Below are 21,560 nucleotides of genomic sequence, written 5' to 3'. Positions count from 1 at the left end.
CTGGTACTAACGCTCGCATTAGTGCTGATCAGAGCCCTTTGCTGCAGACGCCGCACCAATCTGCCATTTTTACCCTCACTTATGAACGCACCCCATGATACAACTCCATCACTCGGGGCAGTAACTCACTCCCAACCAGGAGGGAGCAATCCACCAGTTATCTGAGAACCACGGCCTCAGGCTTGGTGCTGACGGTCGAGGTCTGATGACGCGAACAGAACCACATCATCTGCAAAGAGGAGAGACGCAATTCTGAGGTCTCCGAGGAAAGCGGAGCAAAACGGCTCCTGAAAACCTGTGAGGAACTTCAGACCGGGGGACCAGTACTGCTGTTGCTCAGGAGGTAGACCGGTGTCCTTGGGCAATGTACTGAACCCCAAATTGTGAATGTGTATGAAGGAGTTTTATTCTTTTACGCCTCTGCTGTCAGGGTGTTGAACACTTTGAGTGGTTGTAAAAGCTAACACGGTGCTACGCCAGCACAGACCATCCACCACAGTAACAAGAGCAATGAAGATGAAATGATTCACTGCGTGGGAGTCGGTCCCGGACGGTTCTCATAGAGAAGCTCAGGGAAGCGGCAGCGGCTGCTCTGTCACGTAGGTGGGGGCGGTTAACCAGACACGAACATTTACCAAAACAACCGGTTAGTCTTCATCCTGGAAGTCTTTTCTGCCGTAAAACCCCAAAAAAAATACAGTTTGACAACCCTGATAAAGCGGAAATCTTTAGAACTTTTTCTTGTGTCTGTGACATGGTTGTGTTTTAACACTCATTTCAAACTGTATTACAGCCGTTTTTCCACATGATTAAACACCTAAAAGTTTAAAAATATTATATATGTCACTGTTCTTTACTGAACACAATTTTGTCTTAGTTTAAACTGCAGGTTTTGGACTTTTACTTGCGTCTGTGACATGGTTGCGTTTTATCGACTTTACTAAAGTATAAGTACACATGATTAAACACCTAAAAGTTTAAAAATATTATATATCATCACTGTTCTTTACTGTTGTCTTAGTTTAAACTGCAGGTTTTGGACTTTTACTTGTTTCTAAGTTGTGTTGTAAGTTTTCAGAACATTTTACTCATACTTTAGTGAAGTCGTGTATTTCCTTAAAGGATCATTTTTAAACTGTATTACAGCCGTTTTTCCACATGATTAAACACCTAAAAGTTTAAAAATATTATATATATCACTGTTCTTTACTGAACACAATTTTGTCTTAGTTTAAACTGCAGGTTTTGGACTTGGACTTGTATCTGAGTATTGTTACATGGTTGTGTTTTAACGTTTTGGAACTTTAACTCCTAATACTTTTTACTTAAGTAAAGTTGTGTATTTCCTTAAAGGATATGTTTTAAACTGTATTACAGTTGTTTTTACACACGATTAAAAACAGTTTAAATATATATATATGTATCACCACTGTTGATCTGTATACCTCCCTCCGCTGCCCAAATCCACTATCTACTATAATGTCTTTCTAATTTCACTACATTAAATCTAACAGCCTTCACTTTGGTTTAACAGATGTAGTGTTTTACAGAGCTTTTATCACTCTCTGAGACGGGAGGTCGTTGTTTTAACTTGTCTCTGGGGAAAACGCCCAAATGATCAGAAGCCACATTTTTACCTGTTCAATGAAATAAAAAGAAGCTGATGTGGGCAGAAAAACAACCCAAACTGGTGTCCCCCCCTCTCTCCTCCCTCGTTCATTGGCTGGGGGGGGGGGGGGGGGGGGGGGGGGGGTTCTCTGCTCTGCTCCCCCCTCGTCTCTCTTTTCTCCCCTTGACAGAAGGAGCAAAGAGAGGCGAGGACAGGAGAGGAGTGAAGAGGAGAGGAGGACTCGGCTTCCTTCCCTCGTTGTGGTTTCCTGTTTGTAGGTGGGAGGATGTTGAGACGGTTGCAGCAGCGTTCACACAGTGCTGCAGCTTTTTAACACCCGGCGACGCTCTGAGGTGTCACAGTTACATCTTCTGATTGGCTCGATGTGTTTCTGTTTGTTTCTGGCATCTTGAGCCTGCAGGCCCTCTCGTACCAATTTCCACCAAACCAGCTGCAATTTTGCGGCTGAAAGAGGGCAGTTTGATCAACCCACACGCACCAAATCACTTTTAGTGCAAGCTGGTTGGTTAGTGAGTCACCTGCTAAGTGAGTCAGCCTTTGCAGAAGTTTGTCACTCTCTCCCCCACTCTTTACCTGTGATCTTGTGCTTTAGCTTTTTTAGTTTTTTTTTTTTTCCCCCTGATTTTACACCCCTGACATCTCTTTTAGACAAACGTGACCCGAGTTGGTGGTCGAGCGTCACCTTTCTCATAGGAAGCGCTGAGGAAAGATGGCAGAAGTTAAGGGGGGGGGGACCTGTGGCGGGAGGTGAAACGAAACCCAGCGTCTCTGCTCAGGAGGTGATTGGGTGCAGCGATGACGGAGGAGAGAGAGAGAGAGAGAGGGAGGGAAGAGCCAAGTAGGTCGCTGAAGGTGCAGAGCAGACACCAGATCAGATCATCAGGGAGGAAAGACAGACGAGGTAGACGGAAAGAGAAGAAAGTGAGCTCCAGATATGGCGGATGTTTGGTTACAGTAGTCGCCTCATGTGGACCAGATACTTTGGGAGACACGAGACCAGCCGAAGGCCCCGAAACTTCACCCATCCTCCTCATCACCGCACAACCTTCTCTCCAGTCGCCGCTTGTCCTCAGGTGTAGGTGAGTCTTCTGTCATTTTTTTTATATTCTCAGCTGTGAACTTGTGACTTCTGTGTGACGGAGGAACTTCAGTTTGTTCCCAGCATGCACAAGGAGGAGATGCTGAAGCTGAACACCGCAGGGGGCCCTGTGCAGGTATTCACCATTGGGGCCTTGTGAAGGAGCCAAACCAGCTTCTACTTGTCGGCCCAGAGGCTCTGCACGCTCGAGTTTGAGCCAAAATACGCCGACCTCTGTAACATCCATCCGGGGGGGAATTAACAGTTTTAATTCTTGTGTATCTCTGAGCAACTCTCTGATCTGACCAGGACTCCAGACTAAACTATCCACTTTTGTGTAATGGGTCTTTAGTTTATTTGAACCTGACTTGATGGCTGCCTGTGTGTTCGACAGTCAGCAGAGGTTACTTGTGGTGTGTATGGACGACACCGCAGAGGCCTCAGGGTGAAGCTGCTGACCATAAACTACAACCTTTCATGTCCGGCTGAGGGATCTTTTGTTTCATGTCATTCCTCATCTCTCTCTCCCCTCATTTCCTGTCACCTCGCTTCTGTCAGCTCTGTTCACCACCAACGCTAATGAAAGAAATGTGGGTGGGTATACAAACACTGCCGGCTCCTATTAGTAGAGCAGCAGAGTATTAGGAGCCGCTGGGGCCAGTTTTTAGAAATGCAGGTATTAGATGTTCAGATTGATTCCCCTCATGTGTGCACGGTAAATATGAAGCTAGTTAGCTTAGCTTAGCATAAAGACTGGAAACGGGCGGAAACCGCTAGCCCGGCTCCATACAAAGGTCGCAAAAATGCTCCTGCCAGCTCCTGTAAAGCTCGCAGACACACACGGGTTTCTTGTTTATTTCGTCCGTGTGAAGACTGAAGTGTAAAATCAGTTTTGTTCAGGACTGTTTCTCGGCTGGGAGCAGTGACTTCCTGCAGTCTTGTTGTCACGTTGAGGTTGCCAGAAAGGAAACCATTATCACACAGATAATGACAACGTCCTCCTGACTAAACCTGTTGCAGCTCAGTGTTTGCATCAAATGTCACATTCTAAATACTTCAGAATAACTTTGAGGTACTTGTACTTTACTTGAGTCCATTTTATTCTACTCTTTTTACACGTCTACATTTATCTGACTCCACATTGGATAAAGTGGTTAGAATTAGCGTCGCCTCCTCCAGCTACAACATTAAAATGTTACTTACACCATTTCTCTGCTCAACACTTCTACTTTTGATACTTGAACTCACATTTACTTTTACTTAAGTAAAGTCATGTATCTCCCCACTTTAAAAGGATAATTTTAAACTTTATTACAGCTGGTTTTACACACAATTAAACACCTTAAATTATATTTAACTTTACTGAACACGACGATTTCATCTCAGTTTAAAGTGCAGCTCAGTGGAGTGAAAACTGATCAAATCTATTAAACCTCTTATCTGTCTTTTCCTGTAGCACTTCCTTCGCACGTCTTTGACCTTTTTACACTTGCTCCTATTTAAACCCTTCAGTTTGTGTTTTGGGAGAGAGAGGGTAAAAAAAAACACATTAAATATGGAGCCACAGCTCACAAGATGGCCGCCTTTCACGCTGCAGAGCTGATTTAGATAAAATGAGTATAAATGTATATAAAAGGGAGGAGGAGGAGGAGGAGGAGGAGGAGGTGTGTGGCTGGTTTCCATGTTCAGGTCGTGTGAGGGGGTGCAGGGTTTTTCTCTGAACTGTGTTTCCAGTCTTTTGGACTGTGGAGATTTTAGTGGAGAGTTCATGCTGGTAAAGAGGAAAGAAAAATAGCTGTGTACCACGTGTGAGATGGGTTTTCTTCCTGTGTGACGCACCTCCTCTGTGATCAGGAGGTAGATTATCGTCATGTTGCTTCTCTGATGCCTCAGGAAAGTAAAAAAAACACCAGTTATTTCAGAAAATAGAGCAGGGCGCTTTCATCTTTAAAACGTGGCTTCCTCCTGTTGGTTGCTCGGCTTTGCTAAACGCAGACGTGCACATGTTCTAATATCTGGTCAAGACTTAAATGGGATTTATGTGTTTTTGCAAATTAAATTAAGCTGTGGCTTCTGTGAAACTTCTCAGCAGCTGTTGGATGGATTGTGATGAAACGAGGTTCGGGCGTTCATGTTCCCCTCGGGACAATAACTTTGGTGATCCTGCATGTTAACGGGTTCAACACTTTTAAGAGCCTCTGACTGCAGACCTCACGTCCGGAGATCGGAAACGGAAAGACGTTTTTCTGCACCAAAACTATAAAAGTAAACAAGTAAAGTTTATTTAAGTCACAAAGGGCTTTACAAGAGTAAAAGAGGAGAAATGAGACCGTCGGAAAAGAAAACGACAATAAAACAAAAAAGCAACAGCATCGTAAAATGGAGATAAATGCACCTCATTTTGTTCTGTAATTCTATTCAAAAAGTGCATCTTTAATATATTTATTACACATAAAGTGAGATATTGAAGCCGGCTTACAGCTCATGGAAATCAAAACGTCAGTATCCCAAACTGTAATTACAATATTAGAATAAAGAATTTAAAAACAGAAATGTCGACCTGAGAAGGGCTCTCTAAACATTTCCACGTTTATTCCAATTTGTTTTAGACGCACCTGAATAATCAACCATTAATGCGTAAGCAGCGACACGAGGCTACGACTTTCACGGTTAATTCAACACCTTTTTGTTGAGAATGAGACGGAAACCGTGTCTTCTGCTTTAAGTGAAATTCAAATCCAAAAGTGAGACTCAAAAAGTGAAATCAAGCGTATTTAGTGTAAAACTGCCTTGAACGCATCAGGACAGCAGTTGTGTCTGAAGGGGAGGTGATAATCTAATCCTGTCCGGAGCTCGTATGTGGGTCACCCCGCTACACCTCCAGCAGCAATTACAGCCGCAATGACTTCCTGTTTGTTTGTTTGTTTGTTTGTTTTATCTATCACACAAAATATTTTAAAGTGTGAACAGCTGCTTGTCCCTGGAAATTTCAGTTTCGGGTGAAAAATGTTTCTACTAATCTGACAGATGCTAACGTGCTAATCCATAGGCCTGTTTGGGGAAACCAATTTAACATATTTCAAGTGTTTCTAAAAAAACAAAAAAACTTACTTTATATCAGAATAAATGTCTCAACATGTAAATATATGTAAAAATAATAAGTTTGTTACAAAGCCTTTGCTCCGGGAGATGTCTCTCAGTATTGGGGAATGTTACACTATTACTTTAACTGAATATTATTATCAATATTTAATCTTCTTGATTAATGAAGATACCGCATGGAAGAGAGAAAAAAAAAAAAGATTTAAAATGAAAATGACCAACATTCAAGTGTTGATTAAATAAAAGAGTGAAGATGGAATAGAATAGTTATTTTTGTGGGGTCTTTATTTTGACATATTTACTGTTCACATGATTATAAATCAAAATATACTTGGAGTCTTGAAATATTAAATAATGAATTATCCTCCACAGATGCAAAGATTTAGCAGTAAAAATATATTCAGGTTTAAAAATAAAATCTTTATTTAACCAGAACATGCACATGTGCTTATGGGAGTTAACGGAGGCACTTCCTGCTTCGTTTTCACCCTCGTGCCACGTCAGAGCTGCACAGACTTCCACTTCACTGTCAACTAACAACATAGGTGTTGGACGCTTTTTAAAAAAAAAAAAAAAGCATAATTAGTTTAAAGCGTTGCACCAAGAAATGTTTACTAAGAAGGGAAAATGTTTTGTGGAACATTTATTTGCACAATAAGAAAAACACGCAGTGCCATTTAAATATAGAAGAAAGAAATGTGTCCAAAAACGGTAACAGAAACAAGCTACTGATCATTCAAAAACCTGCACCGATCAGTAACTTTAACACTCTTGACACAGTTTCTTCCTGTTCAGGCTTTCTCTGACGGTTTTGTTTCTCTAACGTTAGAAACGTTGGCTGCATCAAAACAAGAGGCGGTTAAAGATCTAAAGAAAAGGTTGATTTATTACTTTATTTATTCCTGAAGTTGTTTCCATGTTGTCATATTTTAGGGCGGTGCGTTTGGCGTGTTGTTACCTCTGTGCTGATTGTAGAAAGTGGTGATTTGACGTTTTCTCGTTTGACCTTGGCGGCGAGTTCAATCTCAAAACGGTTTGCAACATTTTCGGATTGAACGACATGTTTCCTTGCAACGTTCATCAACGGGCTTCGAGCAGGCCCGCCGTCAGGGGCGGTGAAAGGGTACAGATGACCCCGGTCCAAAGGCCTATGCAAAGGTCTATGGTTGACCCTTAAATGGGATCATGTTAGACACTTCAATTACTGTCTTTTATAAATAACGAAACTTTTTAGATGTATTTACATGATAAATAAATGTATTATTATCATTAAAACTAATTTCAAACTTGTCATCTGATGACTCGAAACAATAAGGCAAAAGAAAAAGGCAAGAGTTCAATCAGAAGCTCTCCTGAAAAGGTGGGTTTAAAAGCACCCACAGTGTCCTCATGTGGTCAGGGAGAGCGTTCCACAGACTGGGAGCATCATTGAGGTGAGTAAAGGTGCGACAGTCCTGTTTTAAAGAGGTTACTTCCACAAAAACAAAGACATGAGAAAATATTTCTAGCGTCTACAACACTGAATTTGGAAATGATGTTTAGGAACTCCCTCTGTGTGACTTTGAGGCTAACGGCCAAAAGCTTCTTTGAAACTGCCCGTGTTTGTATTAGAAATAAGAAGTTGGTCGAGGTGGTGCAGGATTACTTACTACGATCTACTCTGACCTCACACCGATCCCCTGTTGTATTTCCTAAAATCACATCCAGTGAAGACCGTTTAAAAAGTTTTTTTGTCTGAACCCTGATGTCCCCTCCACTTTACAACACAAAGTGTGAACGCGTCGTATTTTATCATCTGTTCAATCGATCTGAAATCTTTAATTAACAGCAACGACAGCCCTCAATAAATAGTATTAAACTATATATATGTGAGGGTTTTTTAAGATTTACGTCTTAAGTAGGAACCAATTGGAGCTGAGAGGCACAGACAGGAAGTGGGGAAGTATTGAGAGACGGACAAACGTGAAGGGGGGAAAAAAACAGCAGACTTATTGTTTATCATTTCCCTTTGTTTGTTTGTTGTTTTTCTTCTTCTTCTTTTCAAGACGTTTACGGAGTCTGTAGACGTACTGTTACTCCACCACATTTATTTAGTTTCTTTGATTCTACAGACAAACCGCTTATTTAAACATGATGCTTTGTTATAGATCTGGACGATTCAATTGGCCCAGAAGCAACCATAAATCTGATATATGACAAAATAAGTAAACTACATATATCGCTAACGTGAGCCTCTGGTGAGAGCTGCACATGTGCAGGATGTTTCCAATCATATCTTTCACAAATCATCGTTTTCTCATGTGAATCCATAGCCACAACCCTGAAACGTAAAACTGACGATGAAACCTGTTAAACACTGCCTGGACTGGCGAGTACATTTTTACCTGCCAAACCTAGAATATATAATAATCAGTCCCTCCAGGATTTCGCAGACCTTTTTTGTGATTGTTGAAACCTAAAATGCCTGAGATTTTTTATTATTTTAGCTTTTCCCAAAAAACAAAAGCGCCTTTTTTTCTCGATTAAATCGTGGGAATAAGTGAATACTGCAAAGTTAGATTTGTAAGATTTTTCTTAACGGCGATGATGGGTCTCATTTGTAGAAAAGTTGCAGTGATTGGTCCCGAGGGACGACAGGCGAGAGGGAGTTTGATTGCATCTTGCAGTTGGAGCCCTATTAAGCCGTATTACTTCCATAAGTTAACAAAACTAACAAGAAGTCCTGAAAAAAATGATCTTGTTGCACACGAGAATTACGGGAGCCCTAAGATGCCATACATTCATACATTTTATTTCTTCCATTTTCCCGTGATAACTAGTTAATTTAATTTGTTTTCTCAAGTTATTTATAATAATAATGAATTAAATGTGATAGGCCGGAGATATTCCTCTGAAAATTGTCCTTTTATCTCAGGAAAACAACACTTGTTATTTTGAGATAATGACATAAATAACTGGTGTCATCCACAAATGAACTCGTTATCACGAGAAAACAAAGTAAAACGCATGAATGCATGGCTTTGTGTGTTTTTGCAGGTACTACTAACATTTTCAGTGCAGGACTTTTACAAAGTATTTCTACACTTTTAGTTTTAGTACTTTTATTTAATTACTTCTTCCAACGCTGCCATTTTATTTAGAGACTGACGGAGACCATCTTGTCCTCTTCTGTCCCCCTCAGGTGAAACATGGACGCATCCTGGTTCCTCTGGTTTTTGGCGGGCGCCGTCCTCGCCTCCATGGTCCTCCTGGCCGTCGTCTGTCTGCACTGCAGGAACAAAGGCCCGTTAGGTGGGATGACGGCTCGCTTCACGCTGCACCAGCACGTGGTTAACAGCTGCTTAGAAATTACATCCTGTGGCTTTGATGTGGCATTTTAAACCATCACATTAATGTTTTCACACTTCTGATGGTCAACGCTGACGCTGTGGTTTCCAGTGTTAGCTGCTGCAAGATGATGTTCTTATATTTATTTGAATTAAATTAAACTAAAATTGTATTTTATTGTTTGTTTCTTCCCGCCAGCCTCCATCAGGCAAGCTTCAGATGACTACATGCCGTAAGTCTTTTCTCCTGCTGGTCAACAGAAGTTTAAACTTTAGTTTTATGTGTGTTGTGAGTAAAATCTGAGCAGCTGTGTTTCTTTTCCTTTATTCAGGTCCACTAGATTCAGAGTCATCCATCCATGTAAGTCTGAAACTCCTGAAATATTTCCCTATTTTGTTCTAATTCCTACCTTTTTGTCTGAAAAAGTCTAAAACCGCTGAACTGGCTGCCAAAACACTCATTTTAACAAACAATAAAAAAAACAATTTATTTCTTATGCAATAACTGGAATCAAAATCAAGTCCTATATTTTGAGATGGGTTCAGGTTAGGTTTGTCTCATAACGTGTTTGTTTAATTCATTAACACTAACAACTTACATGTTCTCCGATATATAAACAAACACAAATTAAAGCATGTGAGAGTCATTTGCTGCATTTTCAATGCAAAAATAGAAGTTTGAAAAGTCACCACTACATCATGAGTGGAAACTGCTTGATGAACAGTACTTGATCACTTATAAATGTATATATGCCAACAGAATAATGCCATTTCTAGACAATAAAAAAATGCTCTTTGCTTATATAAAATAATATAAATAAAGCAAAGCAACTAGTTTAATTTATTTGATGGCAAAACCGATCAATATCTGGGTCACACGAGGATAACAGACCATGTCAGTGTCTTATATTTCATGATGATGATGATGAAGTTGACTTTCTCTCTGTTGAATTACAGCCCAGCCGTCCAATGATCTGAACCCCGGCCTGCTGTCACCTTTGTGAGTTACATTTTATAATAAAGCGCCAAAGCTGAATAATGCCTTAAACGAGTATAAAAACATAGCTGTGCTGGACCTGAAGGGAAATGAATAAAATAAAGGGTGTGATGCTCTTGTGGTGGAGCCGACTGTTCTCCAGAGTTACATGAGAGTGATTCATGTGGAGGCATAAACAAATAAAAAAGGGCTCAGATGCTAGCAAGGCTAACCTGAATCTTTTGTTTTTATTTGAATGGAAAACTGAACTTTTTTAATGTTGATAACAAAATTCTTACTTTGTGTCACAAATCTTTTATTGAGAGTTTTTGTTGGTATGGATGTTCAAATATCAAACTTAATTATACCCATGGCAGTAACTCAGTTAAATAAGAGACGGCAGACCAGGAGAGTCCGTTAGTTATGAAATCTTATTCCTGTTCCTGTTTGTATGCCTGTTGGACTAGAAAGACATATTTATTTGTTTATTCCCATTTTATCATGATGGCCAGACGATCTTAGATTATTGTTGCTTATGTTCATTGATGTGTTCTTGTGTTGAGTTTAAGATTGTTTGGTGCTGCACCTCAAATTGCCTCTCTGAGGACATTAAAGTCCAAGTCGCCCAGGTTGTAAATGATTAATAAATTTGAAATCTAATTTTGCTGGAGTCGGGCTTGAACTTTTTCCGGCTTCTAAAGGGGGGCGTTTCGGAAAAGGTCTGAGAACCACTGACTTAATATCACAATGTCAAAATAAGTAAAAGTCCTGCTCGAGGAAAAACACTAAAGTAGTATTTAAAAATGTACTTAGAATATCAAAGTAAAAGTACATATAATGCAGGCCCAGTTCAGAGTTCTTATTAGTACACGATGACTTGTGAAGCTTTGCCCCTGAGGTGGTTTACTGACTGATGTGGATTCTCTTCACACTCAGCTCACAATCAACTAATCCTGGAATTCAACGTGGACACCGATCCGTCACCCCGACAGAAACTGGTGAGAGTCTTCTTTTATTCTGTCGTTCACATTTGCTAAGTCCTGATTTACATGCAAAGTTAGTCAGGATCATTTTATCTTTTCTGCGGTCAATCTCTGGCGTTACAGTTTGCTCATGTTGATGCATCTGGACTCTTCACAATATATCTTTTTCTCTCCTACAGAGAGTAATGCAAGTTATGTGGATCCATCAGATGGTGAGATCAAGTTTTTTCCATCACATTTGCTTTAACTGTGGCTGTGACTCGGGGGGGCATATTCTGTTTGTGATGGCCTCTCCATCAGAAGTGAAGACTGGAAACGTGCTGTACAAGTACAGACCATTTACTATTTAACTTTTCATGGGACTAGTTGGTCTGGACTTGGGTGTTGTTGGTCTAGACATGCCACATGTTGGCCTCCACTTGGGACTTGTTAGACTCCTGAGACTTTTTGGACTGTTTTTGAGACTTGGTTGCACAGACTTTTGACTTGTTGGATTCGACTTTGTGACTTGTTGGACTCGATGTGAAACTTGGTGGTCAAGATGTGAGACTTGTTAGCTTCCACTTGGCACCTGTTAGACTACTGTTGAGACTTGTTGGATTCGACTATGTGACTTGTTGGACTTGATGTGAAACATCAAACTTGGTGGTCAAGATGTGAGACTTGTTAGCTTCCACTTGGCACCTGTTAAGACTACTGCTGCGACTTGTTGGATTCGACTTTGTGACTTGTTGGACTCGATGTGAAACTTGGTGGTCAAGATGTGAGACTTGTTAGCTTCCACTTGGCACCTGTTAAGACTACTGCTGCTACTTGTTGGATTCGACTTTGTGACTTGTTGGACTCGATGTGAAACTTGGTGGTCAAGATGTGAGACTTGTTAGCTTCCACTTGGCACCTGTTAAGACTACTGCTGCGACTTGTTGGATTCGACTTTGTGACTTGTTGGACTCGATGTGAAACTTGGTGGTCAAGATGTGAGACTTGTTAGCTTCCACTTGGCACCTGTTAGACTACTGTTGAGACTTGTTGGATTCGACTTTGTGACTTGTTGGACTTGATGTGAAACTTGGTGGCCAAGATGTGAGACTTGTTAGATTTGATTTCGGCTTTGTTGGGACTTGTTAAACTCCGGTTGAGACTTTTTGGACTGTTTTTGAGACTTGGTTGCACAGACTTCAGACTTGTTGGATTCGACTTTGTGACTTGTTGGACTCGACTATGTGACTTGGTTGCTAAGATGTGAGACTTGTTAGACTTCACTTGGGACATGTTTGCTTCCACTTGAGATTTGTTAGCTTCCACTTGGCACCTGTTTGACTCCGGTTGAGACTTGTTGGACTGTTTTTGAGACTTGGTTGCACAGACTTCAGACTTGTTGGATTCGACTATGTGACTTGTTGGACTCGACTATGTGACTTGGTTGCTAAGATGTGAGACTTGTTAGACTTCACTTGGGACATGTTTGCTTCCACTTGAGATTTGTTAGCTTCCACTTGGCAACTGTTTGACTCCGGTTGAGACTTGTTGGACTGTTTTTGAGACTTGGTTGCACAGACTTCAGACTTGTTGGATTCAACTATGTGACTTGTTGGACTCGACTATGTGACTTGGTTGCCAAGATGTGAGACTTGTTAGACTTCACTTGGGACATGTTTGCTTCCACTTGAGATTTGTTAGCTTCCACTTGGCACCTGTTTGACTCCGGTTGAGACTTGTTGGACTGTTTTTGAGACTTGGTTGCACAGACTTCAGACTTGTTGGATTCGACTATGTGACTTGTTGGACTCGACTATGTGACTTGGTTGCTAAGATGTGAGACTTGTTAGACTTCACTTGGGACATGTTTGCTTCCACTTGAGATTTGTTAGCTTCCACTTGGCAACTGTTTGACTCCGGTTGAGACTTGTTGGACTGTTTTTGAGACTTGGTTGCACAGACTTCAGACTTGTTGGATTCGACTATGTGACTTGTTGGACTCGACTATGTGACTTGGTTGCCAAGATGTGAGACTTGTTAGACTTCACTTGGGACATGTTTGCTTCCACTTGAGATTTGTTAGCTTCCACTTGGCACCTGTTTGACTCCGGTTGAGACTTGTTGGACTGTTTTTGAGACTTGGTTGCACAGACTTCAGACTTGTTGAATTCGACTATGTGACTTGTTGGACTCGACTATGTGACTTGTTGGACTCGACTATGTGACTTGGTTGCTAAGATGTGAGACTTGTTAGACTTCACTTGGGACATGTTTGCTTCCACTTGAGATTTGTTAGCTTCCACTTGGCAACTGTTTGACTCCGGTTGAGACTTGTTGGACTGTTTTTGAGACTTGGTTGCACAGACTTCAGACTTGTTGGATTCGACTATGTGACTTGTTTGACTCGACTATGTGACTTGGTTGCCAAGATGTGAGACTTGTTAGACTTCACTTGGGACATGTTTGCTTCCACTTGAGATTTGTTAGCTTCCACTTGGCACCTGTTTGACTCCGGTTGAGACTTGTTGGACTGTTTTTGAGACTTGATTGCACAGACTTCAGACTTGTTGAATTCAATTATGTGACTTGTTAGACTCGACGTGAGACTTGATTGCCAAGACATGAGACTTGTTGGATTTGACTTGAGACTTGCTGGCCTCGACATGGGACTTGTTGGTCTTGACTTGGGTCTTGACATTGCATTTTGTGCTCTTCATTTGGCACTTGTTAGACTCCTTTTGAGACTTGTTGAACTGTTCTTGCGATTTGGTGGCCAAGACATGGGACTTGTTAGATCTGACTTGGGACTTGTTGGACTTTTCTTGAGACTTGGTTGCCAAGACATGCGACTTGTTAGATTTATTTTGGGACTTGTTGGGCTCCTGTAGAGACTTGTTGGACTCGACTTGAGACTATCTGCGTGAGGTCAATGTGATGTCAGAGTGATGGATTATGGTGGATGAGCTGACGTGCTGTTCTCTGCAGGACCGGACTACGTTAACGCGGACGATGCGGACGACCCCCCTTATGTGTAAGTCTCCTCACACGGTGTTTTGACACTTCTTTAATGCCGCAGCAGTAAATCACAGTCTGATCTGATCGTCTCTTCTTCTCTGCTCTTTACAGAACCGTGTTGCCCGGGGGTGACCCTCCACTGACCAATCAGAGCAGAGCCTCGACACCTAGTTCAGGTACAGTTTGGAAAAGAGAAAAACAAAACCAGGCTCCAGTTTCTGTTTTTTTCATTACCTGTTTAAGTGATGGAGCTGATGCTGCAACATAATCTCACAGCTGTTTGTTTTCATCCACAGATGTTCGACACGATTATGAGAACGTCCCAGAAAGAGGTGCGTAGTAATAAGTTGCATTTACTTATTAGTACTTATATTATTAATGTAGTCTACAAACTGGGAATATTGTCTTGGTGAATATGTGACAGGTTAATCTGGATATGTTCACTTCATTACCTGAGGAAGACCGTCCAGTCACATCTGCATCAAATAAAAGTCCAAGTGTTTATTTATTTTTTAGTTTCTCACCACTCACTTTTTTGAGCAATGCTGCTGGGCAATCTTGCTGGTGGCAAGTCCGACTATGTTTTTAATGGCTGGCGGCGGTGCGGGGCGGGTGACTCATTACCATTGACGGCAACATTGCCCAGCACCATTGCTCTAAAAGTTGCTCCATGTATCATCAGCTTTACTCAAGCAGTTATATTGATGACCACTTTTACTTCTACTTGAGTGTTGTTTTGGCAAAGTAACAGAACTTTTACTTGAGTACAGTTTTTGCCCCCTCTACCCACCTCTGGTCCCAGGTTTTCTAACGTGTTTTTGTTGTTTAGTCCTTATTATCATCATCATCTAGTTTGACAGCAGTGACAGACGATAACGTCACCACGTTTGGTCCATTTTCCTCTCAAAATACGTACCTTTTCTTTTATGTTCTTCTCTGTAAAAGCAGTAACTGTTTTCTTCTTGTCTCCTCAGAGGACAGAGATTATCTGAACGTGGATCTGCAGCACTATCAAAGTGAGTTTTCAGATCATGTGATCTTTCACACAGGAAGCCCTGGTTTTTTGAGGTCACCTGTTGCCAGAGCCGGCGGCAGAAACAATTAGCCTATTGCCCAATCATATTTTGGCTACTGAAGATATGTCACGTTGCAGTTATAGCCTTGGTCTGCATTGTTTCCTGAACACAGCATGCAATAAGCCAACGTCCTATAATAACGCGCACGTAGCTCTCCATGCACTGCATCCACAACACTATAAAACAACCTCTCCAGTTCAGATTTTTCATTTGTTTTGTCCAACACTTTCCTCCACTACAAAATCCCGTAGATTCTGGTTCAAGACACGCTTTCTCTTACTTGGTCCAGTTGTTGTTGTCGTGTCGTCATTGGCCGCCGGTACAGATGTGTTCCATAACGCACAAAATTCTGTGTCATTGCGAAGTTGTCCGATGCTTTCCGACGCACCGTTAACGAGTGTTACAGCAGTATACAAGTCCATGTTCTCGGCTTGTAGCATGCGGTTTGGGGGCTCTAACAGGGCTCAAACTCTCCGGATCAGGTTAGCTATGAACTTGAAGCTCAGCTGCGTAACTGTTATTGTTGTAGTTAGAGTATCCGCATCCCCCTTTTCGGCTGTAGCCATGACTAATAAGCGTTCACATGCTGTGTAATTTTCATCAGCGTAACGCACAACTATTGAAATGTTTTCTTGACCTGTAAGGTCGCGGGTTCCGTCCACGATCTCTCTGAGATGTCAGTATAGAGCTCATCATTTCGATGACCTCGTTCTGCACATCATGGCTTGTGTATGTTGCATTTCGAGGGTTGATTTTGGTTATTTCAGCCAGATGATGATCTTTTCTCAAAGTATACTCAAATAATGAGAGAAAAACTCCAGTGTTTGCATTTTCGTCTGTCGTATTGGCAAAACTGTCATCGTCTCCTCTGAATGCCATTTGGTTTACAGCTAAAAACTCAATCATGTCAATAATAGCCGATATATAATATCTATTACGTGCCAGCTGTCTGTCTGCGTCTTTTGGATTCTTTCCACATAGATTCACACCTCAAGTGTTCTTTAGAGGATGCATGCTTGTTCAATCCCTTACTAGTTGCATGTTTCCAATCAGTGAATCCTTTCATGGTGAATTTTGTGTCTGAGGAACTGAATTTGCGACATGGGAAACAAAAGGCTGCATCTGCTTTCAACGAGTATTCAAGCCAATCCCCATTTTTGTACCAACAGCAGCTAAAAGAACGCAGTCCATACAGTTTCACAGGGTATTTGTCCAAAATCTCCTGCTGGGGTTCATCAGTGCCAAGGTCACACACTGAGTCTGTGAATAATTCCACTGGCCTGCTTGGTCCCACCGTCACATGCTCACCAGACTGGCTAGCGCCAGAAAAAACATGGCTTGGATCATGACTGGTGCTGCTAGCCAAGACGCCTCCACCATCACTATCGTCTGTCGTTGTAGCAGGTGTTTCAGGCGCCAAAGGTGTTCGTGTCTTCCCTCCAGAAGCTGACGAACACTTTTCGTATATCCATATTTTCCACTTTCACAGTTAATTTAACCTAGCTAGGTAGCTTAGGCAAAACCGAGCACATGTAGCTATAATAACGAGATGCTGCTGTTAAGAGAGGGAAACCCCTTTTTTGTAAACAATCAGTCAAACCCCCGGGTGTCATCAAATACCTTTTGATAAGATTATGACTTCAAACATTACACTTAAATACACGAAAATAAATATATAAATACTACACGTAAATTATTATTATTTTTAAAATAATTTATTAAATGGAGCTCTGTAGGCGGGCCCGGCCCCCTAAGGCCCGCCCATAGCGCCGGGTCCGCCTGTTGCCCTGGTTTGTACCTCTCATGTCGTGGTTTTAATAACACTTATAGCTCTTCTGATTCCTTTGGCCCGTGGGCCGCTATTGGTTACCACAGTGGGTAGGCGTCATAAACAAGTAAACTAGGCGGGGGTTAGGGGCGTATTTTCCCACGCTTCGTCTGAGGGGAGGACCACAGTCTCAGACTTTGAAAACCCCTGATCTGGACCGTAGACTGAATGTTAGGTCGTTCTTTTCTCACTTGTAAATGGGGTTGGTCGGGACCTCGACACCGCGGCTCCACCCCTGACTCTGGCTCTAAATGACATCACCAGTGCAAGATTCCTCTTTCTGGGATGTTTTGGCATAGCGGCCATCTTTATATGGAGTCTGTGGTCTAGAGAGAGAAGCCTCCAACTGCAGACCCTGCCTACTTCTGTGTGAGCCAATGGGGGTTGAGCACATGACCCTTTTCCACAGAGTCCACTAGGTTAAAGCGCCATGTAGGGTGAGGCGAGGGGTGCTGCAACCTCACCACTAGATGGCGCTAAATCCTACAGACTGGTCCTTTTAAATCTAATCTTCTGATTATCAGAATGAACAGAGATGAACTCTTTATATTTTGGACTCACTCTGATGTTTAATTTTCAGGATCAACACCTGATTTGTCGGCTCAAAGCGACAGCAACAACGATGACGATGACGACGACGACGACGACGATGATGATGAGGGGAACTACGTCAACGTGCCAGAAGGGAAACAGTCTGACTGAGTCGGACTTGCCTGACCACAGTGAGCTTTTTTAACTGCGGTCTACATTTTCCCCTCTCTATCTTTTAACTCATGACGGAGTTTATTTAAAAACTGCTGAACGTGAAGCTGAGGATGAAGAACGGCTCTATATGGAGAACAGAAACTTTTTTTTTTTCAGTTCCTGGAGCTTCAGCTGAGGTTGACTGTATTGTACGGAGCCCCTTAAGTTCCATGAGATTATATTGTTTTATCTTGTGGCAACAAGCTAATTTCTTGTGCACAGAAGATAGAACAAGTTATTCTATCTTGTGCGCACAAGATGATAACTTGTTCCTACAAGATAAGAATTTTCATGTTATGGGACTTCAGTGGCTCTGTAGTTTTGTGATCTGTGGGGTAAAAAAAGGTTTCAGTTTTATCAGACTCTTTGAAGCAGACCAACCAAAGGCAGAAACATGCACTGCTGATCACATTTTAAAAATGTTTTATAAGTTTTATAAATCTCACTCGAGTGAGTGCTCACGTGCCTGATTTCCACTTCCTGGTTTAACCATAGATGGATGGCTCAACCTAGTGAGCAGTTGTTTTAGATGATTACTGAGTCTTTTTAAACATGAAACATATATATTTGTGAGGTGTTTTGTAAAGATTTACATCCTCAGGAGGAACCAATGGGCTTGGACACGAAGTTAAGACCGTATTGAGGGACGGACTGACCTGTTGAGTCCTTTTATGGGGTTTAATCGACAAAAAGAAAAATATAATAAAAAAAGTCTAATCTTTTCCTTTAATCAGCCGTTTGCTCCACTTGTGTGTTTATGTAGAGTAAAAAGCTAAAGCTTTTTCTTTGTCATCATTACGCAACGACTGCAACGATCACTTTGAATGTTGAACTAAAAAATGTCCAAAGTGACATCTACTAATGTCTCGTTTTGTCCGACTGACCGTCCAAAAAGCCCCAAAATATATCCAGATAAATGCAGAATATCCTTAGACTGAAATAAGAGTGGAGTTTTGCCTTGATAGATGTCAAGAAAAAAGTATTCAAGGTCACTTAACTGGAACCAACAACTCCTCCTGGGGCGTTTTTAAAGATTTAAGGTTCTTTCACCAGTTTTCTGTCACAGCAAACCAAATATCTTTGGGTTCTGGATGGTTGGTCGGACAAAACAAGACATTTAAAAGACATCACTTTCGATTTTGTGGGTTGTGATGGGCATTTTTCACATCTTATAGTCTACATCAATCTGCGGCTAACTGCAGGAGTGGAAATCAGGCTCTGAACCTTGACACCGAGAAGTGTGCATATTTCTGTTACGGTCTGCAGCCATACTTGGACCCAGCAGTACTAAATGAGTCCTAATGTGACCAGATGAACTAAAATTTTTTTAACCTGAAGCTTAATGAAAAGTTTCACAAAGTTTTAACCAAATTTCATGACGATCCATCCAATAGTTGTTGAGATATAGAGAACCAAAGTCCCTCCCCTTCCGGTGGACCGCCATGGGACTTTATTTTGGAAAAATATGTACGGTAGTCAACGGCGAGAGACAACAAAAGATTTGATCCCATTTGAATTGTGTCCTGAATCACACACGTTTGTCAGTTTAAATTGTAATTTAAGTCAAGAAAGTCGCAGTTTGTTGTAAAACTGAAGACTGAACTGTAAGACTGAAAATACGTAATTTGCACAAACCCAAATGTTGCGAATGTGACTTCTTATCTATTTCTGAAGCTAACGTTACTGATGTCACTGAAGCTAACATTAACTCTGAAGCTAACGTTACTGACTTCACTGAAGCTAACGTTACTCTGAAGCCAATGTTACCGACGTCACTGAAGCTAACATTAACTCTGAAGCTAACGTTACTGATGTCACTGAAGCTAACATTAACTCTGAAGCTAACGTTACTGATGTCACTGAAGCTAACATTAACTCTGAAGCTAACGTTACTGATGTCACTGAAGCTAACATTAACTCTGAAGCTAACGTTACTGACTTCACTGAAGCTAAAATTACTCTGAAGCTAACGTTACTCTGAAGCCAACGTTACCGACGTCACTGAAGCTAACATTAACTCTGAAGCTAACGTTACTGATGTCACTGAAGCTAAAATTACTCTGAAGCTAACGTTACTCTGAAGCTAACGTTACTGACGTCACTGAAGCTAAAATTACTCTGAAGCTAATGTTACTCTGAAGCTGACGTCCCTGAAGCTAACGTTACCGACGTCCCCCCTGAAGCTAACGTTACTCTGAAGCTAACGTTACTGACGTCTCTGAAGCTAACGTTACCGATGTCACTGAAGCTAACGTTACTCTGAAGCTACATCCACTGAAGCGTCAAAGAGATTCCAAGCTACCAGCTAACCTAAAGGGAAGAAGTTTTTAAAATCCACACCCAAAATGCACAACACCCACAGGTGGGGAAGCACCACTGATGGTTTCTGTGCTAATTGTGTGTGTATTTAGATGATACAGTACCCAGGTTTCCCAGCAGATGCCGCCAGATCGCCCGTTTCAGATGGCAAAACCGTTAAACTGACAAACATCATATGTGTAATTCAGGGCACAATTCATTGACTGCCATATTTAGTCCAAAATAAGGTCCCATGTGGAGGAAAAGAAGTGACGTCAACCTTCCTAGAGCAAAAATAATTTGAATGCACAAATTTAGGCTTGTTTTTGAAACTTTGCCCTAATCCTTGTTTTTGTGTCTAGTAAAAAATGATTAGTTTAGAAAGAAATCACTTCTACCTGTTAGACCTGTAGACGTGGCTTCGTGTGGAGGAGGCCATGAAGGTTGGGAACACTAAATTTAAAGTCCTGATTAATAATAATAATAACTGACAGTTTATTGCAGGTCAGCAGAGATAATCCCCAAAGGGCAGAATCATTTCTCCCGTCAGGCGGAACTCAGTGTCTCTCCACTTAACTCTCACAAGAGTTAAACTTCTGTAGTTTTTTAAAAGTACAATGTGTAATTTTTTTTTTGTGGAAGCTGTTTTAATTTCTGTTCGTTAACCCTTTCTTTCCTCCACAGTATCCCTTCATAATGAGGTGTAGACGGTTTGAGCTTTACTTTGATTTTACTGACAACTCCTGAGAATGTCTTAATTCATATAGTTTGTTTTTTTACAGTGTATTTATGTGTTGTTACCATGTTTTACTGTTGTCTCTGCATCTGTTATCCACTTGTGTGAACTAGAAATTGTTATTTTTAAGTAACTACTATTCAATTAAACGTTAACAAAACTTTAAATTTTCTTCCTCGCAGTGTTTTTCTTTTAACCACATCTTTTCTTTCTAGATCTAAAAGAGTCAAACTACGCTGCTGTCGTGTATTAATTAGGTCTTAGGAAGTTGAACTCTATACAAATCTAATGAATCTGCTGTGGTGATCTTATCTTCCTAAATGTGTTAATAATAATCAGCAGCTTACGTTAGCATAAAGAGGGTGAAAAATATCTTTAAAATCGTGAAAAGCTTCATAATTTTGTCACATTAGTTAATGCGTTTCAAAGTTTTAAACTTGACAGGACTAGCACACCTCTTTTCACTTTGACCGAGACCGCCACCAGTCTGACTGTAATGTTGTAGATACACCGATCAGCCATAACATTATGACCACTCACAGGTGAAGTGAATAACTCGGATTACCTGGTTACCTTTCAGTGGGTGGGATCTATCAGGCAGCAGGTGAACATTGTGTCTTCGTAGTTGATGTGTTAGAAGCAGGAAAAATGGGCAGCGTGAGGCGTTGACAAGGACCAAACTGTGATGGCTAGACGACTGGGTCAAAACATCTCCATACCGGTCTGCAGAGACCAGTACCTATCAGAAGTGGTCCAAGGAAGGCCCGTGTGGTCTGATCCAACAGACGA

General features: G+C 41.3%; 1 protein-coding gene across 1 annotated transcript; it reads left to right on the top strand.

Moving 5' to 3' along the window:
• Window positions 1–2,412: 2,412 nt before the first annotated feature.
• On the top strand, window positions 2,413–19,445 carry lat (linker for activation of T cells). The gene is made up of 12 exons (XM_038708496.1): window positions 2,413–2,709; window positions 8,992–9,101; window positions 9,336–9,369; window positions 9,469–9,497; window positions 10,094–10,136; window positions 11,049–11,110; window positions 11,275–11,307; window positions 14,060–14,105; window positions 14,201–14,265; window positions 14,386–14,421; window positions 15,064–15,105; window positions 17,574–19,445. Exons 2-12 carry the CDS (start codon window positions 8,999–9,001, stop codon window positions 17,693–17,695), a joined length of 615 nt encoding a protein of 204 aa, XP_038564424.1. The 5' UTR covers window positions 2,413–2,709; window positions 8,992–8,998; the 3' UTR covers window positions 17,696–19,445.
• Window positions 19,446–21,560: the final 2,115 nt, after the last annotated feature.

Source organism: Micropterus salmoides, unplaced genomic scaffold (genome assembly GCF_014851395.1).
Source record: "Micropterus salmoides isolate LMB-PRFRI ecotype aquatic unplaced genomic scaffold, ASM1485139v1 Ms_hic_scaffold_10, whole genome shotgun sequence".
In the NCBI taxonomy this organism is placed as follows: Eukaryota; Metazoa; Chordata; class Actinopteri; order Centrarchiformes; family Centrarchidae; genus Micropterus; species Micropterus salmoides.
The sequence above is the reverse complement of the archived record's forward strand: the minus strand, read 5'-3'. Positions and strand labels throughout refer to the sequence as shown.